Source organism: Indicator indicator, chromosome 10, assembly GCF_027791375.1.
Source record: "Indicator indicator isolate 239-I01 chromosome 10, UM_Iind_1.1, whole genome shotgun sequence".
In the NCBI taxonomy this organism is placed as follows: domain Eukaryota; kingdom Metazoa; phylum Chordata; class Aves; order Piciformes; family Indicatoridae; genus Indicator; species Indicator indicator.
This window is the reverse complement of record NC_072019.1, coordinates 6,196,729-6,213,974: the sequence shown is the minus strand read 5'-3', so window position 1 is coordinate 6,213,974 and position 17,246 is coordinate 6,196,729. Positions and strand designations below refer to the sequence as shown.

The following is a 17,246-nucleotide window of genomic DNA, read 5'->3' as shown; positions in this document are numbered from 1 at the left end:
CTGCATTTTAAACTGAGTGCTGACCGATAACTCCAAATCCTTCTTGTCTGCAGTCATTCAAGATCCTGTTACATATTTACTGAAACTTAAGACACATATTCTAGTGTATGAAGTCTTCAGCTGCCTTCTTTATGTAATACATTTCTTATAAGTCGTATGAGCTGCAGTTAGAAAGAAAGAAAGAAGGGCAGTTTTTGACCTGTCTTCTAATGAAAGACTGAAAAGTTATTGCCTAGGAAATGTTGAGGTAATTTGTTACCTTGTTTTATGAGTGTGCTGTTAAACAGCTGGTATGTTTCCAATGAGAGGTGGCTGTAGTGGTGAAGAGAAATCAATTGCTGTGGTGAAATAATCCCCAGAGCTTGCTAATTAATTGCATCGTACTTCAGGTTTGCATGATCTTTTGATTTTTCTTTGGGACTAAAGGTGATAGGAAGTTAGAAGGTTGCTTTTATTAATCAGGATTTTTTTTTAGTACTGTAACTATCCCAATGCAAAGTAGAAGTTAAGAGCTACAAAGAAATACAGACAAATGAAGATTGTTTCCTTTCTCATTCTATACCTCCCTTTCTGCTTTTGCTTCAGCAATAAAAAATCAATCCCTTGGTCCAGGAAAGGGAGTGCAGGCTGAAGTGATTAACTAGATGAAGACAAACCAAACCAATCACCACTATTATTGCTTCCTTTTTAAGTGGTATTTGTTTTAGGTACAGCCTCACCCTAAGGAGAAAAAGAACTTAGCATAGTAAAATAAGTTCTAATGGAGGATTAATAAAGTCTGTTTATCTACCTTCTGACCACACCTCTGGGACAGGATTAGTTTAACTATTGCATATTAGCACTGCTTGTAATTTGAGGACGACAAAATCAGATGTCTTCAGAGACAATACTGTAGTGCAACCCATTGTTTTCATTTACCTTCTGATTCTATTAACAGGTTTTTTTCCACAGAGGAGCTCATTTGAGTTTCTCTAACCCATTCTTACATACAGGCAGTTTGGCATTCTGCAGAGTAGTACAACATAAGGATATCCATTGTTGATGTTTTTTGCTTACATACATGACACAGTGTAAAAACTTCTATGACTAATAACCAGTGTGGGATGCCTGGTCACAGAATCATAGAATCACCCAGGTTGGAAAGGGCCTCCAAAGGTCATCTAGTCCAACCCCCCTGCAGTAAGCAGGGACATCCTCAACTAGATCAGGATGCTCAGAGCCCTGTTGAGCCTTACCTTGAATATCTCCAGGGAAGGGGCCTCAATCACCTCTCTGGGCAAACCCACTCCAGTGCTCAACCACCCTCATGGTAAAGAACTTGTTCCTAACATCCAATCTAAATCTGCTCTAATTTCAAACCATTGTCTCTTGCCCTATTGCTGCTAGCCTTCATAAACAGTCTCTCTCCAGTCTCCCTCTCTAACAGTAAATCTCTTCCAGAAGACTGCTGCTAAATCTTCATATGGTAGCAGTTTAGAGCCTAGATATTACTGGTAAGATTATAAACTTGTTCAAATTCTTCAGTCTACCCAAGCATCATCACTGGAGGAATAATGCATAGGTGCACACACAAAGCCCTTACCTTTAATTTGCTTCCTAGCATTTCAGGTCAATATATTCCAGTGAAGGGAGTCAAATTTTCAGGGAAGTAAAACTTGCTTTTCACAATATTTCCTGGCTGAATGACGTGTCAATAGACTATTTTATCTTTTTAAAATCCTTATTAGAACATTCTCAGTTAGTGTCTGTTAATTAGCATTGCATCTGTATTCACCACAGCTTTATTTTTCTCCAGGGTTTGCTTAACTTGGAAAGGCAATTGTTATAAAAAATGCCAACAAAGTACTATGACAAACCCATCTGCATCAATTCCTAAGGTGCTGGAATAAGAACAATTAGAAAAGCTCAGATGATTAGCTCTGCATTGTTTCTTGGCTTATGTGCATGAAGGACTTCACACATTTATACAAACCCTGGCATTGTTACTGAACATCTGTAAGATCATCACTAGAGGCTCAAACTTTGGCAAGAAGGATCCTCGACGCTCAGAAACATCCTTAGATTTTGTTCTCAAGAAAAGGACACTCATTCTGTGCACTTTTCTTATTGAACATCTGAAAGAGGAAATCAGTATTCAAATAAAATAAGGGCAGCAGTGTACCTTCCCTCTGACTTTTGGAAAGGAGGGGAAAATGTAAGCATTGAATAGTTTTGTTTTCTCATAGATCGCTATTTTGAATATAAGGGACTGGACGCTTCAAGATCAGAATGGGAGGATTAGAATGATAATGCCAGATGTAGCACCAAGCTTTACTTTTGAAATTATTGCAGAGTGAGCATAATTAAGATCTTAAGTGCTGTGAGTAGATCTGGATAAAACTTTTTCATCAATGAAGATGTTCTGAGGTGGCAATACTTGATAATTGCCTTTAAGATATGTAAATAACCATGCCAGCTACAAGATGGTACATAATCGGTTCCCAGATAGGAGGTCTGTGCCACCAGCCAGCAGAGCTACCATATGTTGATGAGATGAGCAGCCAGGCAGTTATTTGGGAGACATAAATTGAAAATATGTGGATAGTTGTATATGAAGAGAAGGATTGAAAGCAAGAGTGGTGGGTACACAAATGTACATTTAGGGAGTAAACAAATGAGAAAAAAACCAAACTAACAGATTTTCAGGCTCTTTTCTCAATGGAAAACATGCACTTTTCATAGTGAAAGCTTACATTTTATGTCTTCAAGTAATGGATGCAATAACTAAGTAGTTGCCAAAAATAACTTACAAATTGGACTGAGTACTTCTTTGGCACTTTATATTGAGATAGTTGAAAATAGTTATACAGAAATTCCAGTGTAGTGGATAATCTGCTACCAATTATCTCATTGAAGTCTTGTTACATCTTCAAAGTGCAGCACATTAACTAATCCTAACTGCTTCTCATGGGCATGGTGTTCTTAGGGGAGCTAATTACCAGTGGCCTAAGAATGCCTCCTCACAGCATGTGTTCTTTCCCAACACTTACAGGCTCACCAAAGGAGTATATTTGGCTGATTTATGTTGTGACAACGAAGGCATATGAATGACTTCAGAATCCAGTGTTTACAACAAGGCACTCTTGATATTTCTGGCTTTGGAAGGTACTCTGGGTTTAAAATCACTTTTTTACTCTTAAATGTATTTCAGGTAAAATAAAGATGACCAATGTTTCTAAAACACACCTGCATCTGATCTCAGCATGTCCTTAGATTCTGTTAGCCCACCAGCTGGTGCATGGTGACAATCCACTTTGCTTCCAAAAGAGTTTGCACAGACCTTGTGGATTCCATGTATACAAGAGCTGAGGAGCAAACCTGAGATGGTGATAAATGTTGATTCTTTAGTAAAGAGAGGAATATTAATTAATATATTTCCTTGAGTGTGCATTTTTCAACTTACTAAACTCAGCGCTGTGAAAGGCAAAACTCTCCTCTCCGATTCATGCTATTAAGATTCCAGAGTTACATTTCTTTTGCTACCAAAGGTTGAAAGCCAAGGACTGGTAGTAAGATAAGGCTGTAATGTCAAAAGAACCACAGTGAAAATGCTGAACATGGTAAGTACTGGGGACAAATTTAACATAAAGTCTTTGTAATGCTGCATGTGATTATTCTGGTAGTTACCTCAATCATCACCTTGGCTATGAAGTTTACCCAAGTACAAGTCAGTTATTACTGTGATTGTTACTGACAAAATGTTTGGTAATAACTTCCTCAAATTTGTGAAATTTATTAGCAAGTAAGAGATAAGAACTGGAGAGAGCAAAACCATTTTTATAATTATGAATCTGGAAATGCCCTCCTGAAGGACACAGAGATTTCCTAGAAGTTTGGCTTTAAGAGCTAAAAAGCCTTTGAAAATATTTACTTAAAACACATAACTTTGCATGTGCTTTTCTTGTAAATAAAGGATAATATAGTGCAGAAGAAGCTTATTTAACCTGTGCATACAAATATGCATGAATGCCAATTGGATTCAATTTATTCTGACTTAATTTGAATTAACTTGAGGGGTCTTCTGACACAAGCTGTGCTGACTAATTGTTGCCTGTTTGGGTGCTCCATATCAGTGAGCATGGCAATCAAAAGCTCAGCCAGATGTTTGTATTTTCTTTGATTACTCACAGCCTTAGGTTTGAAGAAAAGTCAATCAGCAAAATGATTCTTAGCATCTGTGAAGATCCTGATCACATTACCCTAATAGCAGTCAGAAAAGCAGAATGGCTCTGATTCCTATTCCTCTTACCCTGTTATCAGCCTTCAGTAGCTCTCTGCAGTCTGGGTTTGCTATCATCACAAAACATGGAAATTATGTGAAATTAGACCAAAAGGGTTTTTTTTATAAGCAGTTAATATCACCACAGAGAAGAGTGGATTTTTATTTCCATATGAATTTATATTTATGTGAGTCACTTCTGTAAAAATACCTCTGGTATGTTTTACACTGGCATATGTTTATGATGAGTTATTGACTGAACAGATATTGTTTTTCCTAACAGCATCTAAAAGCTTTTAAGGAGCTGAAAAATAGAATGTATTGCACCTGTGTACAGTAACTCTAAGCCTACTGCAACCATGTCTTGATGTAAGATACATCAAGGCTGGTATTTACTGCATGCCACCACTTTTCAATTCAGTTATGTTTCCACAAAAGCACATTTGTTGTTCCCCCCCACCCCCCATTTTTGGTGTATTTTTTCAGATGTTCTAAAAGCATATAGCAGACAGAAAATTTGCATCTGTTTTCAGGACTGTCTTAACCTTTCTCTTCTTTCATCCCTAGGTGTTTGAAATGTGTCCTTGTATTTTCTGCATAACTGGAGCTCATTAAGGGTAAGAACTTTCGGGTTTTTTGCAGTTCAAGTAGGAACAGTGGTAACAAAGGAGGACACCTGTTTTGCAACTGTGTTAATTTAAGAATTACCATGGTCTGGAGTTCTCCACTACTCAGGAATTTTTTAACTTAAAATCCCCACCTGCCTGTCTGGCAGCTGAATACTTCAAGCAAGAGTTACTGGTTCATTTCTTTCCCTGGGATAGCCTCAGCCAAAGACAATTCATGGCTAAGGAGAACTGTCGGGGAAGAGAGCCCAGGCTAGACCGCAGCTATTAATTTGCTGCTTGCTTATGTGTAGGACTGGTGCAAGTCTCTTACTTCACTGTATGTGTTACATAGAAACAGCCTAAAACTGTGAAGGTAGAGGAATCCTTGCCATGATCCTTAAAGGAGATGAATGAAAGAATTCCTTATTTTAAGCTGTTTGTCATTAAGTTGTGATGGAACATCCTTTGTATTTCAGCAAGTGCTAAAGCAGACCTGTGGATAGTAACAGCACTGTGTGCTGCTTCTCCCTTTTGACTAATTAAGCTTTTACTTTTCCATCACGCTGTTTAGTGAGTATCATGTCAAAAAGATGAACGTAACAGGGGAAAGAGTCTAGAAATATTATATGGGTGATGAGCTCCAGCAGCAATTAACTCGGGAATGAGTTTACCGAAGGAAGCTTCCAGGCTCAACCATGAAACTCTAAATGGGGCTTAGTTTTCAATCAAAGCTTTCAGAGGAAGAGATTACAAGATGAGCTACTACATCTACCACAAAGCTGCTTAATATGAGTCATGCCTGAACGTAAGAGTTCTCAGCATAAAAACTCTTTAAATGGTGTTTCAAAACTAATGACACATCCCTAGCTAGCTTATAGAGTTTTTTAAGTACCAAGTGTTTGCATACCTGCTGTCAGCTTTTGCAGAATTGTGCAGCCCTTTCTACCACAGAAAAACCTAGGCAAAGAAAACAAATAACCCCTTTTCTTCCCTGTACTCTGCAAAAACGATTCTTACCGTAGGTTGTACACATCCTGCCTCTCAGGGAATAATCCTCAGATGTGTGCTGGCTTATGGTAAGTGTTTGCATGGCTTGACAAGATTGAAAACACGAATGTGAGGTGGCACTGTTATCTGAGTGAAACTGTTTGGGTAAATGCCTACCTTATAGTGAAACTGCTTAAAGTAGGGTTGAATATAAGGAAACCATTTATCATGGGCTTTATTGTGTAAAGCTGGTTACTTCATATAAATTAAGCATGCCTGACTAGTGACCACAGGCTTGAAGAGGAGCCAAAAGATTGATGATGCCTAGCTTGTGCTGGGAATTCCCATCAAAGTAAAACAAAAGGTTGTAAGAAGGCACCAAGGACATCAAGACCTAAAGAAGCAGTAACTTGTGAAGGTGTAAAGCTGTTGTAACTTTACTGATTATCTCTGTAATGCTAAAACACACACCCCCTTGAGCTAAGATGCCTCTTGCCTATAAGACCATCCTTCTCAGAGTACATGCCATCAGTTTTGTAGATACTGTTGCTTTAACTGAAGGCAAAGAAGCTGTAAACCAATCGAGTAGAATAACAATAAATATGCTTGCTGAAAGAGGAGGGGTGGCTCTAGAGCCACGCTCCTCTCAGCTGTCTGCAGGGAAACCAATAGTTGGGGATTTCCTGTATGCTCAGAGATCTGTGCAATTATATGCAGCTTGCTGTTCTCAGCTGCAGGCTCATCAGGCTGGGCACAGAGCATTGCAGCCTTAGCAGTGCCTCTATACTCCTGCCAGAGCCAAACCATAACAACTGGCTACACAAGGAACCCTTTCTGCTGGTTCCAGCCCAAAGTTCTTGGTAGAGGTGGAAGCTTTGCACAGAAAAAACATTCAAATAAGTATCCTTACTACCATCTGCTGAAACAGGGCTTTAGTGTAGCTATTTCCTCAGCTGTACTCTGGGCTTTACTCTTTCTTGTTTTTTGCCTTTTTCTAGCCTTGTCTGTGTGTGGGAGTTAGCCCTTGTTTATTTACAGGGATTTGAAAGTGTACATCAGGCTCTGTCATCCTGCACCATGTTTAAACAGAAAGGAGCTGAATGCTGTCTGGCTATCAGTATCTGTGTCATGACAATACTGTAGTGTGGCAAGAACAAGAGAGTCCTGAGGTACCTTTTAGTGGTTGTGTTTCCTGTGAGTTATGTGTCTGGTTAGAGTTAAATGCATCATTTCATACACCACCACAGCTGAGCTGTGCTTGGGGAACCTGCATCCAAATTTGCTGGATCTCTGTTTGAAGTATTTATTGTTGTGCATATTAAGAGCACAATAACTACCTGTGCTTGCATATGTTTCAGCCCTTAGTTGGCTTTCCAATTTGTGATTTGGTTTCCATGATAGTTTTCTAGTAGATAATTCTAACCTACTCATTAAATTTAATGAGTCATCCCACTGGCTAGCTACTGTTTCTACGTGGTACGCTTAGGCATCAGAAAGATTTTGCAAAACATGAGAGGTGAATGCATGCATGCAAAACTGCACAATGTCTTGAGATAGTAAAGAATCATCTAATCAGGAAATTTTCCAGGTATCATTAGTTCATGTATGCTGTCCCTTTTTTGTTTTTTTGTTTAGGGTTTGTTTTGCTTTCTCCAAGAAAATTGTCATAGAAAGATGCAGTGTTAGTTCAAATGTCGTTCCTCAAAGTATGACGGTTTTGTTTTGAGGTTACTGTGTTCAGAAAAATGAAACAGACCAACTTGGATGTGCAGAGGGAGGTTTTACATGGTCATCAAAGTGAAGCCATCTCCCTTTTGTTTTCATTTGACCTGTGTTGCAGAGACAATCTTCAGGTGGACTGCGGGGCTGTACGACCTGTATGCTTCTTTGTGCTAGGAAAAGGACACAGAAACTGAGCAGCTCTTGTCATTGCCTGTTCCTAATCTGGATGGCCCAGGCGGGCTTTATGTTTTGTGAGTCTGGAAGCATGGCAGTATATTGATTTCCCAGCCTGCTCACCCTCCCACATTGTCCTTTCTTCCTCCTTCAAGTATCTGACCTTAAACGTTAAACCTCTTGTCCCCCTTGGTACTTTCCAGTGCCAAAACAAATGTGGCTGCTCCAAGAAGACAGCAGCCAAGCAGAGGAAACAACTTTGAGAATGTTTGTTTAAGGTAAGGAAGGAGGGAAGACAGGAGGAAGACAGGAGTTCTGCTCCCATTGTCCCTTTCCCACATATTTCCCCACTGTTTCCTTATTTCCTTTCCCCTTCTACATTTCTCTGCTTTCTGTTGTACATTGAGAACAATTTGTGCTTGGGTGTGTTTTGTGCCTTTCTTTTATACAGATGTCTTTGTTATACTGTCAATATTGTACTCAGCTGCTCTTCCATAGTAGACAGGGAAACAATCTTGGTGTGGATCCTACCAGTCAAATAGTTTGTCAGTTTAAAGAAAAGCACCTGGTAATTTCAGATAGAAACATCCCAGTTAGAAAAAGGAGGAGAGGTTGGCAGGTGAAACATACTTTGCTGTGTTCAGAAATGACAGTGGTGTGGAAGCTTTTTACAAATTGAACTTCTATTTTTGGCCCTTTCTGACTATAAACGTATTTAATCTTAATGCCTGTGCATTGAGGAAGTCTGCAGGCCTAGAGCAAATTGTGTATTTTTTAAATCCTTCTGAGGAATGAGAAAGGGATAAGTGGTCCTCATACATCCAAATCAAAAAGTTACTGACTAGAGACTGTTATGGATGTTATATATTTATGAATTCTTCAGAGCCTGAGCCTTCTCATGATACTGTGCAACAGGTCCACAAACCAGAGCTCCATGCTCACCTGAGCTGCTATTGAGATGATATTCTAATAAAAAAAGGCATAAGCTCAAGAGGCTGTATGAATAGAATAGAAAACCTTGCTTTTTTCTTCTTTTTTTATTAAATTTGTCAGGAAGAAGCTTTTATGTCAATAACTTAATTCCAAATCTTTCCACTTTTCATCTGGCTTCACCAGGCTCTCTGTGGAAGGTTCACAGACTAACAAATAACAAATTAGTATCTGGTTCAGAAACACAAAGTGTGATGGCATATCGTAATTGCTATTTGCGAGTTACATCTTGAGTTCAGTTCACAATTTCCATAGTAATAATTTCCATTTAAAACCCCAGGTTTAGGGCTCTGCTGTAGTTGTGTTTACTTTTTAGTTGTGCTAGGGAACTACAGAGCTAGCAGGCTGGAGACTGAACAGGAGGCTTCTGTGTTAATTTCTGGTCCTTAGGATGACCTTGGCCCTCTGGGTAACCTTGTTGTCTCATCCTGTGGAGCTGGGAAAGGTTAATTACCCATTATATCTTTACTGCAGTTAAAACGCAGCAGAAGATCCATTTTAGAGAACTTCTGAGACTAGAGAACAATTAATTTGGTTTTCTTCTTGCAACTAATTTTGTTGACCACCATTTAAGGCATAAGGCAAAGGCTAGAGCACAAAATGAGAAGATGTCTTTGCAAGCTGTTAAAGAAGTTTGACAGGCACTGACATCCAGTCTTATCGTAGGCAGAAGAGGAAAGGATGATAAATGCTCCATCAGATGTTCTGCTTACTGCATTGTTTGGAAAGCGATTAATGTCCTAATGTTGTTTTATTTGTGGAGGGCTTATTGACACTGTTTGTGGCAGATGTTTTCTGTTTTAAAATTGTGAAGGAGGTTGAGTGATTATCCTTGCTGACCCTTGTGTTGCTCTGAAGATACCAGCCAAGTATGAGACAAAGCAGAAACATCAGTCACTTGGGTGCACAATGGCTGACAATCAGGAAATCGAAAACTGCTGCTGCCATTAGATTGTACCAGGCCAGTAGACACTGAAAGGCAACCAGGTAGGCTGTAGCATCCACCAAAATGCAAATTGGGTAATAGACTCAGGTTTGGTTTGGGAAGTAACATCTTGACTTTTAACAGAGCAAACTGGCACCATCTAAAAAGGGAAAAGGATATGTGTTGCTTTCTTCCCTGTGGATTTTATCATAACCCACTGGCTGGGCCCTTGCTCATCTCCTAGTGATGTTAAGTTGTGCTTTAGTAGTGCATAAAGTAGTGGCAGCATATTGGATGGACTTGAATTGTAATTTTAATCTGCATTTTAATCACTGCAAACTGGACTTCTTTTATGCTTCAACAAGATTTAGCTACAATGTCTTTTTGATCTTAAAAAAAAAAAATCTTAGATCATACCAGGAAGCAGAGAAGACACTTAGATCCCAGTCCCCCTGCTGAATTCTTAACAACTCCTGGCTGTCTTACTGAAGTTAGATATGTTTTGATGGAGTTCACTTCTCCAGCCTTGAGAAATAGGGGACAAAGTCAAGGTCTGGCAAAGCTCCTGAGACAATCTAGACAAAACATGTTCACGGTAGCCTTGTAGCCTTTGGTTCCATTGTTTCTCCTTAGAACAGAGCCTTCATTCACACAAGCTTAGGAAAAAACGAGCCCAATTTTGACTAAAGCAGCATGTCTGAATATCTATGCTTGCAGCCTTCCTCACTGCAATAATCTTTGATGTCCTTATTGAAAACAAAATGAAAAAAAAATAGCTTTAGAGCACTCTAGTCTTTTTCCATAATCTTGTCTTTGCTTTTTACTGGACAATGAACCTCTTTGATAATGTATGTGCCTAGAAAAGGAACACAAATAAGACACCTTTCTGGGTAAATATAATAGCTGTGACATTTAATATCCTGTCTTTGCAATTTTTCAGGTTATTTTTGGTGCATGTGCAGTAGAAGATGTTCATTCAGAGAGAAATGAGTGTGCTTGTAATAGAAAATTAATTGCTGTTAAGGCATCTCCTACCAGTCATTAGCATGTGAAACTTCATTTTTAAATTAACAGAGCTGTTCCCAGTGGGAAGAATCTTAAACAAATAACCATGCTTATTTTTTCAAACAGATGGTAGCTTTTTGTGTCACAAGGTGACTGTTGATGTCAGCCATTAATGACTGCCCACTTTGACCGAAAAAAAACCCCTTCATTACATTTTAGGAAGTTTTCCAGGGCCGGGGTGGGGGGAAAAAAGAACCTCTACGCAAGACCATTTTTGTGTCTCTAGTCATAGCTTGTCACACAAAGCTCTATTGTATGTCCATGTTACTCTGGGTAGAACATTGCCTCAGTCTGTAGTATTTGTTGGCTTGCGTTTGCTGTGTGCCTGCATTTTCATGCAATAACAACATCTGTATTTGCAGTGAAGAAACCATATACCATCTTCACTGTGGCTTTTCTGTTTAGAAGGAGGCTCACAGCAAGTCCACTCTGAGGTAGGGTGAACCTTTGAGATCACAGAACATCCAGGCTATGTTTTGTCAGTTTCTGGAGGCAAAATCTAGATGTTGTACAATGATGAACAAGAGCAGCATAGTGAAACAGAATGGACAAAGAAAGAGCAGTTAGAATAACTGGTGGTGGTGCTGTGTGTTCATGATCAGGATAAATAGCCTAGCTAAGGCCTTAAGAAGGGCTAAAGAAGAAACCTGATGAGTCCTTACCTGAGAGGTATAGAAGATTCAAGTTAATTTCCTTCTTTGGGACCCTGTCAGCATGAACCTTGGCAAGATCTTTTGACTAATTGTGGAAAAGACCTGGGTTGGTTTGACTTATTTCATACATCACTGACTCTTACTAACACTGTTCTGCAGCCTAATCCTGACTCTGCCAAATCACAACCCTAAAGCATCTGGCCCAGAAAGCAGCTTCTCTGCCAGATTTGTTGGGAGCTGCTTTCACAGCTGTTGTGGACATAACCAAAGTTTATGAAGAACAGCAGCAGATTAAAAAAAATACAAACTGTTTTGGAGGAAGCCAAATGTGGCATATGTCATGTCTCTTGCTTGAACCCATCACCAGTTGGGGTTCCAATACCTAAAACAAGGTACTGGAAATGTTGTGTTCCTGTAGTTTCCAGGTCTTAGTCTAGTTGTTGTCTTCCATTTCTCATAAATAAGGTAGGCAAATTATCCTATTTTGTGGGACCCTATAAGGATAAGCATGAGATTGTGAAGCACTCAGATATTGGAGGTTGTAAAAGAGTGGCTTGAGGAACAGTATCAGATTCTTGTCTTGTGTTGGCAGTATTATGTGGAGTGCTGCAGTCAGAAATCCCTACAAACTGTGAAATTATCAGCCTTGTTGCATACTGCCAATGGCCAGATCAGTGTCCTTTCCGTTAAGATGTCTGTTCCCAGTGCTGTTGCTCAGTGCTGGCTGGGACATGTAGTAAGATTACTTTGAGTCTGGATGGTCTGGAGGCAGAGTAATGGCAGTGCATGAATTTTGGACAGTGAAAAAAGAGAAGGACCAATGCAGGTAGAGAAGACTTGATTTTATTAATAAAATTTGTACTTTCCTCTTTGAGGTGACAATTACAAACTTTGGCTCAAAAATAAAATATGAACAGCAAGAAGTTGGCTTTTGAAATCTGACTTGTACATGTATAAACGTGCGTAAGGAAATAGCAGCTGGAAAGGAGGCAGCAGAAACTAGTACTATTTAATTTAACAATTTATAAGAAATAGCAACAAACATTTCTTTTCAAGTCTTAACATATATTATGAAAAATACTTACAAAAGGATTTGTGTTGTAAAGCTAAAACGTAATTTCTACTTCCAACTACCTGAATAAAATGTTCAGAGGGAAGGCCAAACCAACATTTTTTTTTTGTTTGTTTTGAGAGACTGGAACGGCAAGTTGTAAGAGTTTGTGTCAAAGACAACTGTGTAGGAAGCAGTCCCCTTGTATGTTGCTTAGCAACTATGTAGAATCACATGACCTAGACATATTGCATCCCTGGCCCTCAGGTGAAATAACAGGGAGAAAGGCAAATATTGGATAGGACCGTTCTGTGGAACTTCTGGTGTCCGGTTCAGAATGCAAACATCCAGCATTACTGACAGAAAAATCTTAAGTAAATGCTGCAGAAAGTCATAAATAACTGTTTAGAGTCCAGTTTGAATATTTATGCAGACCAAATAAGCACAATGGAAACAAATTTAGAGGAGCTAAAAAAAAAAAAAAAAAAAAGGAAAACTAGAGGAGTAATTTATTTCACACAGATTTGTAACAGCTCTCTTATACAGAAGTTGTTTGTTTTTTTTTTTTCTTATATATTTCCCTCCCCCAAAATAGAAAATTGTTTATTTTAGGTATATACAGGTATCTTATGAAATTATGGAACTAGAAAAGGAAATAAAAAAGTCTGAGGTATAGCACCATGGAACACAGCACCTTCAAAGGTGCTTTCATTGTTGAAATTCCTCCTCACAGAGCAAGATCAGCAGAACAGAGTTGGAGTGTGCCGCTCAAGGTCTTCCAGTTTTGCCACCATAAATTTTGTTGGCGACTTCAAATAACAAAGCTCTTCGACAGCAATATATACAAAGGGATTTTATTATTCATCAGAAATGGCTTCATTGCCAATGACAGCTTTTGTTTTTGGGGACTACAGACACAGTATTGACAATGCCATTTTGTAATGATAAAATAAGAGCCAGCTGCAATTCAGAGACACATGCAAGTTTTGGAAGGGGACAGAGAACTAACAGTATAGAACTGTACAGAGAATAATTCCAGGCTATGAAACATTGTCTTAACACCTCTGTTGTAGTGGAAGGAGCACCATGTCATTCATTTGTTTACAGCACCAAAGGAATCCAAAGGGGGATGGTCCTAAAGCCAGCCCTGTGTTGTCTGTCTGTGCCACAGCATCCTTGCAGAGTAAGTTTAAGTCATGTGATTCTGGCCCTACAAGGGCAAACATTCCTTTCTAGATAGGACATAGGTGCACAGCGAGACCTTTTCTATGCCATCCTCATTCAAAACTTGCATGTGGCACAAAGTGGGTTGGTAGCACCAAAGTGCAACATTTTTGTTGATCTGGTTTTGTCTTAAGCTTAACCGAGGAAGCAGACAGGACCGACCTCAAATCCAAACTTCTGGTTCTGATCACCAAAGTCATTGATCATCACATCAACTACAGGCACTTGGTCTATTTTAGGGGTGTTGATTTCAATCACTGTCTTTGCATAGCCCTTTCTCGACTGTTAAAAAAGAAGAAAAGAAAGCAAACATGGTTATGTAGCAGAACAGCAAGCACGGATTGTAGATCTTCAGAGGTCATCCCTGAAGCACACAATTTATAAATTACCTATCCACGTACACTAGGTATTACAAAAACTAAAACTTATGTTTTCTTAGGAGTTTATTTCTGAAATATGGCAGGGGATGTTTTTCATTTTAGAAAGAGACCTGGCCTTACTAAAAGAAGGTCATGGCAGGGCTACAAATGAAAAATTACCTAAAGAATTCTGAGTTCACACCTACAGTGTTTAATAAAGAATTACAGTGTTCTCAGAGCAGTGCACATGTCTTCCTGGGGAAAAAAATCACTCATCCTGAAAGAAGAAAGATCCACCTCTAGGAGGAAAGGCTGTCATTGTCTCACAAAATATTACTGCAGCTGTCTGGACATGAAATAGAATAGTAGTCTGACAGGACTGTCAGCTGATGCACTTAGAAACCATGTCTGAAAGCAGACCCTTACTTCCTAACAAAGCCTCTCTGCCTCCTCCAAATATCCTGCCAAGTCGTCACGTTGGTTATCAGAACTGCGCTTCATTCAGATGGTCTCTTATGTCTTGCTGAGAGACCTTTTCAGCTGTGCCAGGCTCTTAATGTTCAGATGAACATCTAATCTGGTAATCTATGTTCTCACTTTAGTGACAGTTACACTCTAAATCACTTCCAGCTCTCTTTGGAGCTCCACACTCACATGCTTTTGATAACAAAAGCAAATAAAAAATAAAGGACATAGAGAAAGGCTGACAAGAAGCAGCTATGCATTGGAATCTCATTACTGAGTTACCCAGCAACGTGCTGTTGTGGCCAAGAGGGCCAATGGCATCCTGGAGTACATTAAGGAAAGCAAGTCCAGCAGATCTAGAGAGGCTCTCCTCTCCCTCTACTCTGCCCTGCTGAGACCACACCTGGAATATTATGTCAGTTTTGGGCTCCCCAATTCAAGAGACACAGGGATCTGATGGAGAGAGTTTAATGTAGAGCTAAGAGGCTGACTTTAGGACTTGAACATCTCTGCTGTTTAGTCTTGAGAAGAGGAGCCTGAGAGGGGATCTTATTAATGTCTACAAATACCTGAGGGGTGGGTGTCAAGATGAAGGTGCTAGTCTGTTTTCAGTGGTGCCCAGAGAGGTTGTGGAGTTTCCTTCTGTGGAAACTTTCAAAACCTACCTGGATATGGTCTTGTGTGGCCTGTCCTGGATGATCTTGCTTAGGCAGGGGGTTAGACTCTAAAAGTCCCTTCCAACCCCTAACATTCTGTGATCCCGTGATACTGAGAGGAGGATACCTGAGTTGCGTCTCTGTCTCAGAGCCAGGTATATATCCTGGCACTTTCACTGATTCTCTGTCACCGACTTGTCAGGAGCTGCCTTCAAAATGTTCCCATATCAAACCCCAAAATAATTAATGAGGCTTCAACTGTCACTTGCTCATTTCGTGTCTTTGTTTCAAAGAGTGCCATACAAACCATTCTGTTTCTGAAAAGAGGTAACAGTTGCTATGCCTACAAAGACCCTGCTGGAGAGGGTTCACAGAGATGATGTACGTTTGGACAGCTCCAGGGATTTTATCTGAGCTAAGAGAGGATTCTGAAAGGTACAATCCCCAAAGTTCACCTAGCTTTCACTACCAAAAAAACGAAAAAAGAAATACAAAATTACCCAGCAAACCATGCAAGTAATGCATTGTGTTTGGGCACACACACATGGCTTAGTTCATAGATGTTTTGACTGTAGCCACTAAATATTATGTATGCATGTGCTCTGTTTTGAGTATAAATGCATTCTGATGATGGGCTGCCTCCCCTGATGGTGCTTTTTTTTCCTTCTGTTCTCTGTACTCTAGTTTCAGCACATTGTTCCTGACAGCAGGTACCCTTGCCAGGTTGGTTCTATTTCTGTTGCTTGGCTTATGGTTTATATTTTGGGTGGGTTTTTTGTAGGTATATGAAAATCAAATAAGGGACTAGTGTACTGTAGTTAATAATTTACTATCAGGCAGTCTATTGAAGTGTTTAGAGAGCTTTTCTCAGAAGAAAGCTGTGGGAAAAAAAAGAATTTGTTGAAATTGACAGGTTGGATTTTTCAAGACTTCTGAAGCTCTACTTACAGCACAGCCATCATGAAGAGCTTTGATGTAAGGATTGTTGTCATAAGACATTTCTTCATCGTTCGATCCTAAGAACCTCAGTGCTTTGTCATAGCTGTCAGATGATGCATCATGCCAAGCTACAGACTGATGACAGTTGTAAGTGAAATTTTGTCTGGCAGAGGCACTCAGTAGTTTAAGGAATGTCATTTGGATGGTATTAATGGAATTGCCTTCAACATCCACATAGGAAAGCTGAAAAATATAAGAGGTTACATGAAACAAAATCATTACTGATACAAACCCCACATAACTGTCCTTACCAAAAAGTCAACCAACATGTAATATTTTAAGGAGTTTTAAAGTTCAGTAAAGCTATGACTCAGCAAACAGATATTCATGTTGTGGCAATATATTTAGGATGAAGAACCACACGTTATAGCCTCATTCTAATGGGAAAGAGAGAATTACTTCTACTATCTAGTGTTAACCAGCACAATCTCTTTGGAGTTCTGATTTTAGTTAATTATAGAGTGATGTCAGCCTGCAGTCTCATCTTGGATACTCAGTGTATTTCTGTTGCCTAGAACGGGGTAGGGGATCTGTGCTCCAGCTGCTTTGCTAAGATTCACTGTTGATGTGTGGTCTGCTAGAAGCCAAAGCCTCACCATCAGTTTTGCAGATGACCATTGGGATCATTGAGGGACAATACAGAGCAGGATTCTACTCTTCAGTGGCAAGAGGCCATATAGCTGCTCTGGTATTTAGGGTGAGAAGGTTGGGTCTGAAAAGTCTTTTCATTATCTAAATATTTACAAACTTCATGTCCTTGATTTGTGAATAACTGTTATGTTGCAGTGACAACTTACCAGTTTGCCTCGCTTAAATTCACTGAACCAAGATCCTGGATTCTCCTTTGGCCATGATGAAATTCTAACCTGTGTTGTAAAACAGCAGAGATAAAAATATTTAAGATGTATATGAACAGATTTGAAGGTTTTACTTTGCCTGTGACAAATTTCACAGCAGATAGTAGAGGATAGTTGTTCTTTCTGAGATCTCAGCCTCTTTGATGCTCTAAAATAGGATGCTTTTCTTCTATAGAATGCCTTCAAATTTAAATGGAATTCCAAGTGATAGCTTATTAAGACAGTTCCATTGAAGGGAAACTGTTGTCGTCTG

General features: G+C 39.4%; 1 protein-coding gene across 4 annotated transcripts in view; it reads right to left on the bottom strand.

Annotated features, from left to right (window-relative positions):
* Nucleotides 1–13,792: 13,792 nt before the first annotated feature.
* COL11A1 (collagen type XI alpha 1 chain) overlaps nucleotides 13,793–17,246 on the bottom strand; it is a 128,049-nt gene continuing 124,595 nt past the window's right edge. For all 4 annotated transcript variants that reach the window (XM_054384208.1, XM_054384210.1, XM_054384207.1 and 1 more), the window contains 3 exons: nucleotides 16,934–17,002; nucleotides 16,086–16,319; nucleotides 13,793–13,939 (listed from right to left, as the gene is read on the bottom strand). In XM_054384208.1, coding sequence (XP_054240183.1) covers nucleotides 13,793–13,939; nucleotides 16,086–16,319; nucleotides 16,934–17,002 — 450 coding nt within the window. The remainder of the gene's footprint in view (nucleotides 13,940–16,085; nucleotides 16,320–16,933; nucleotides 17,003–17,246) is intronic.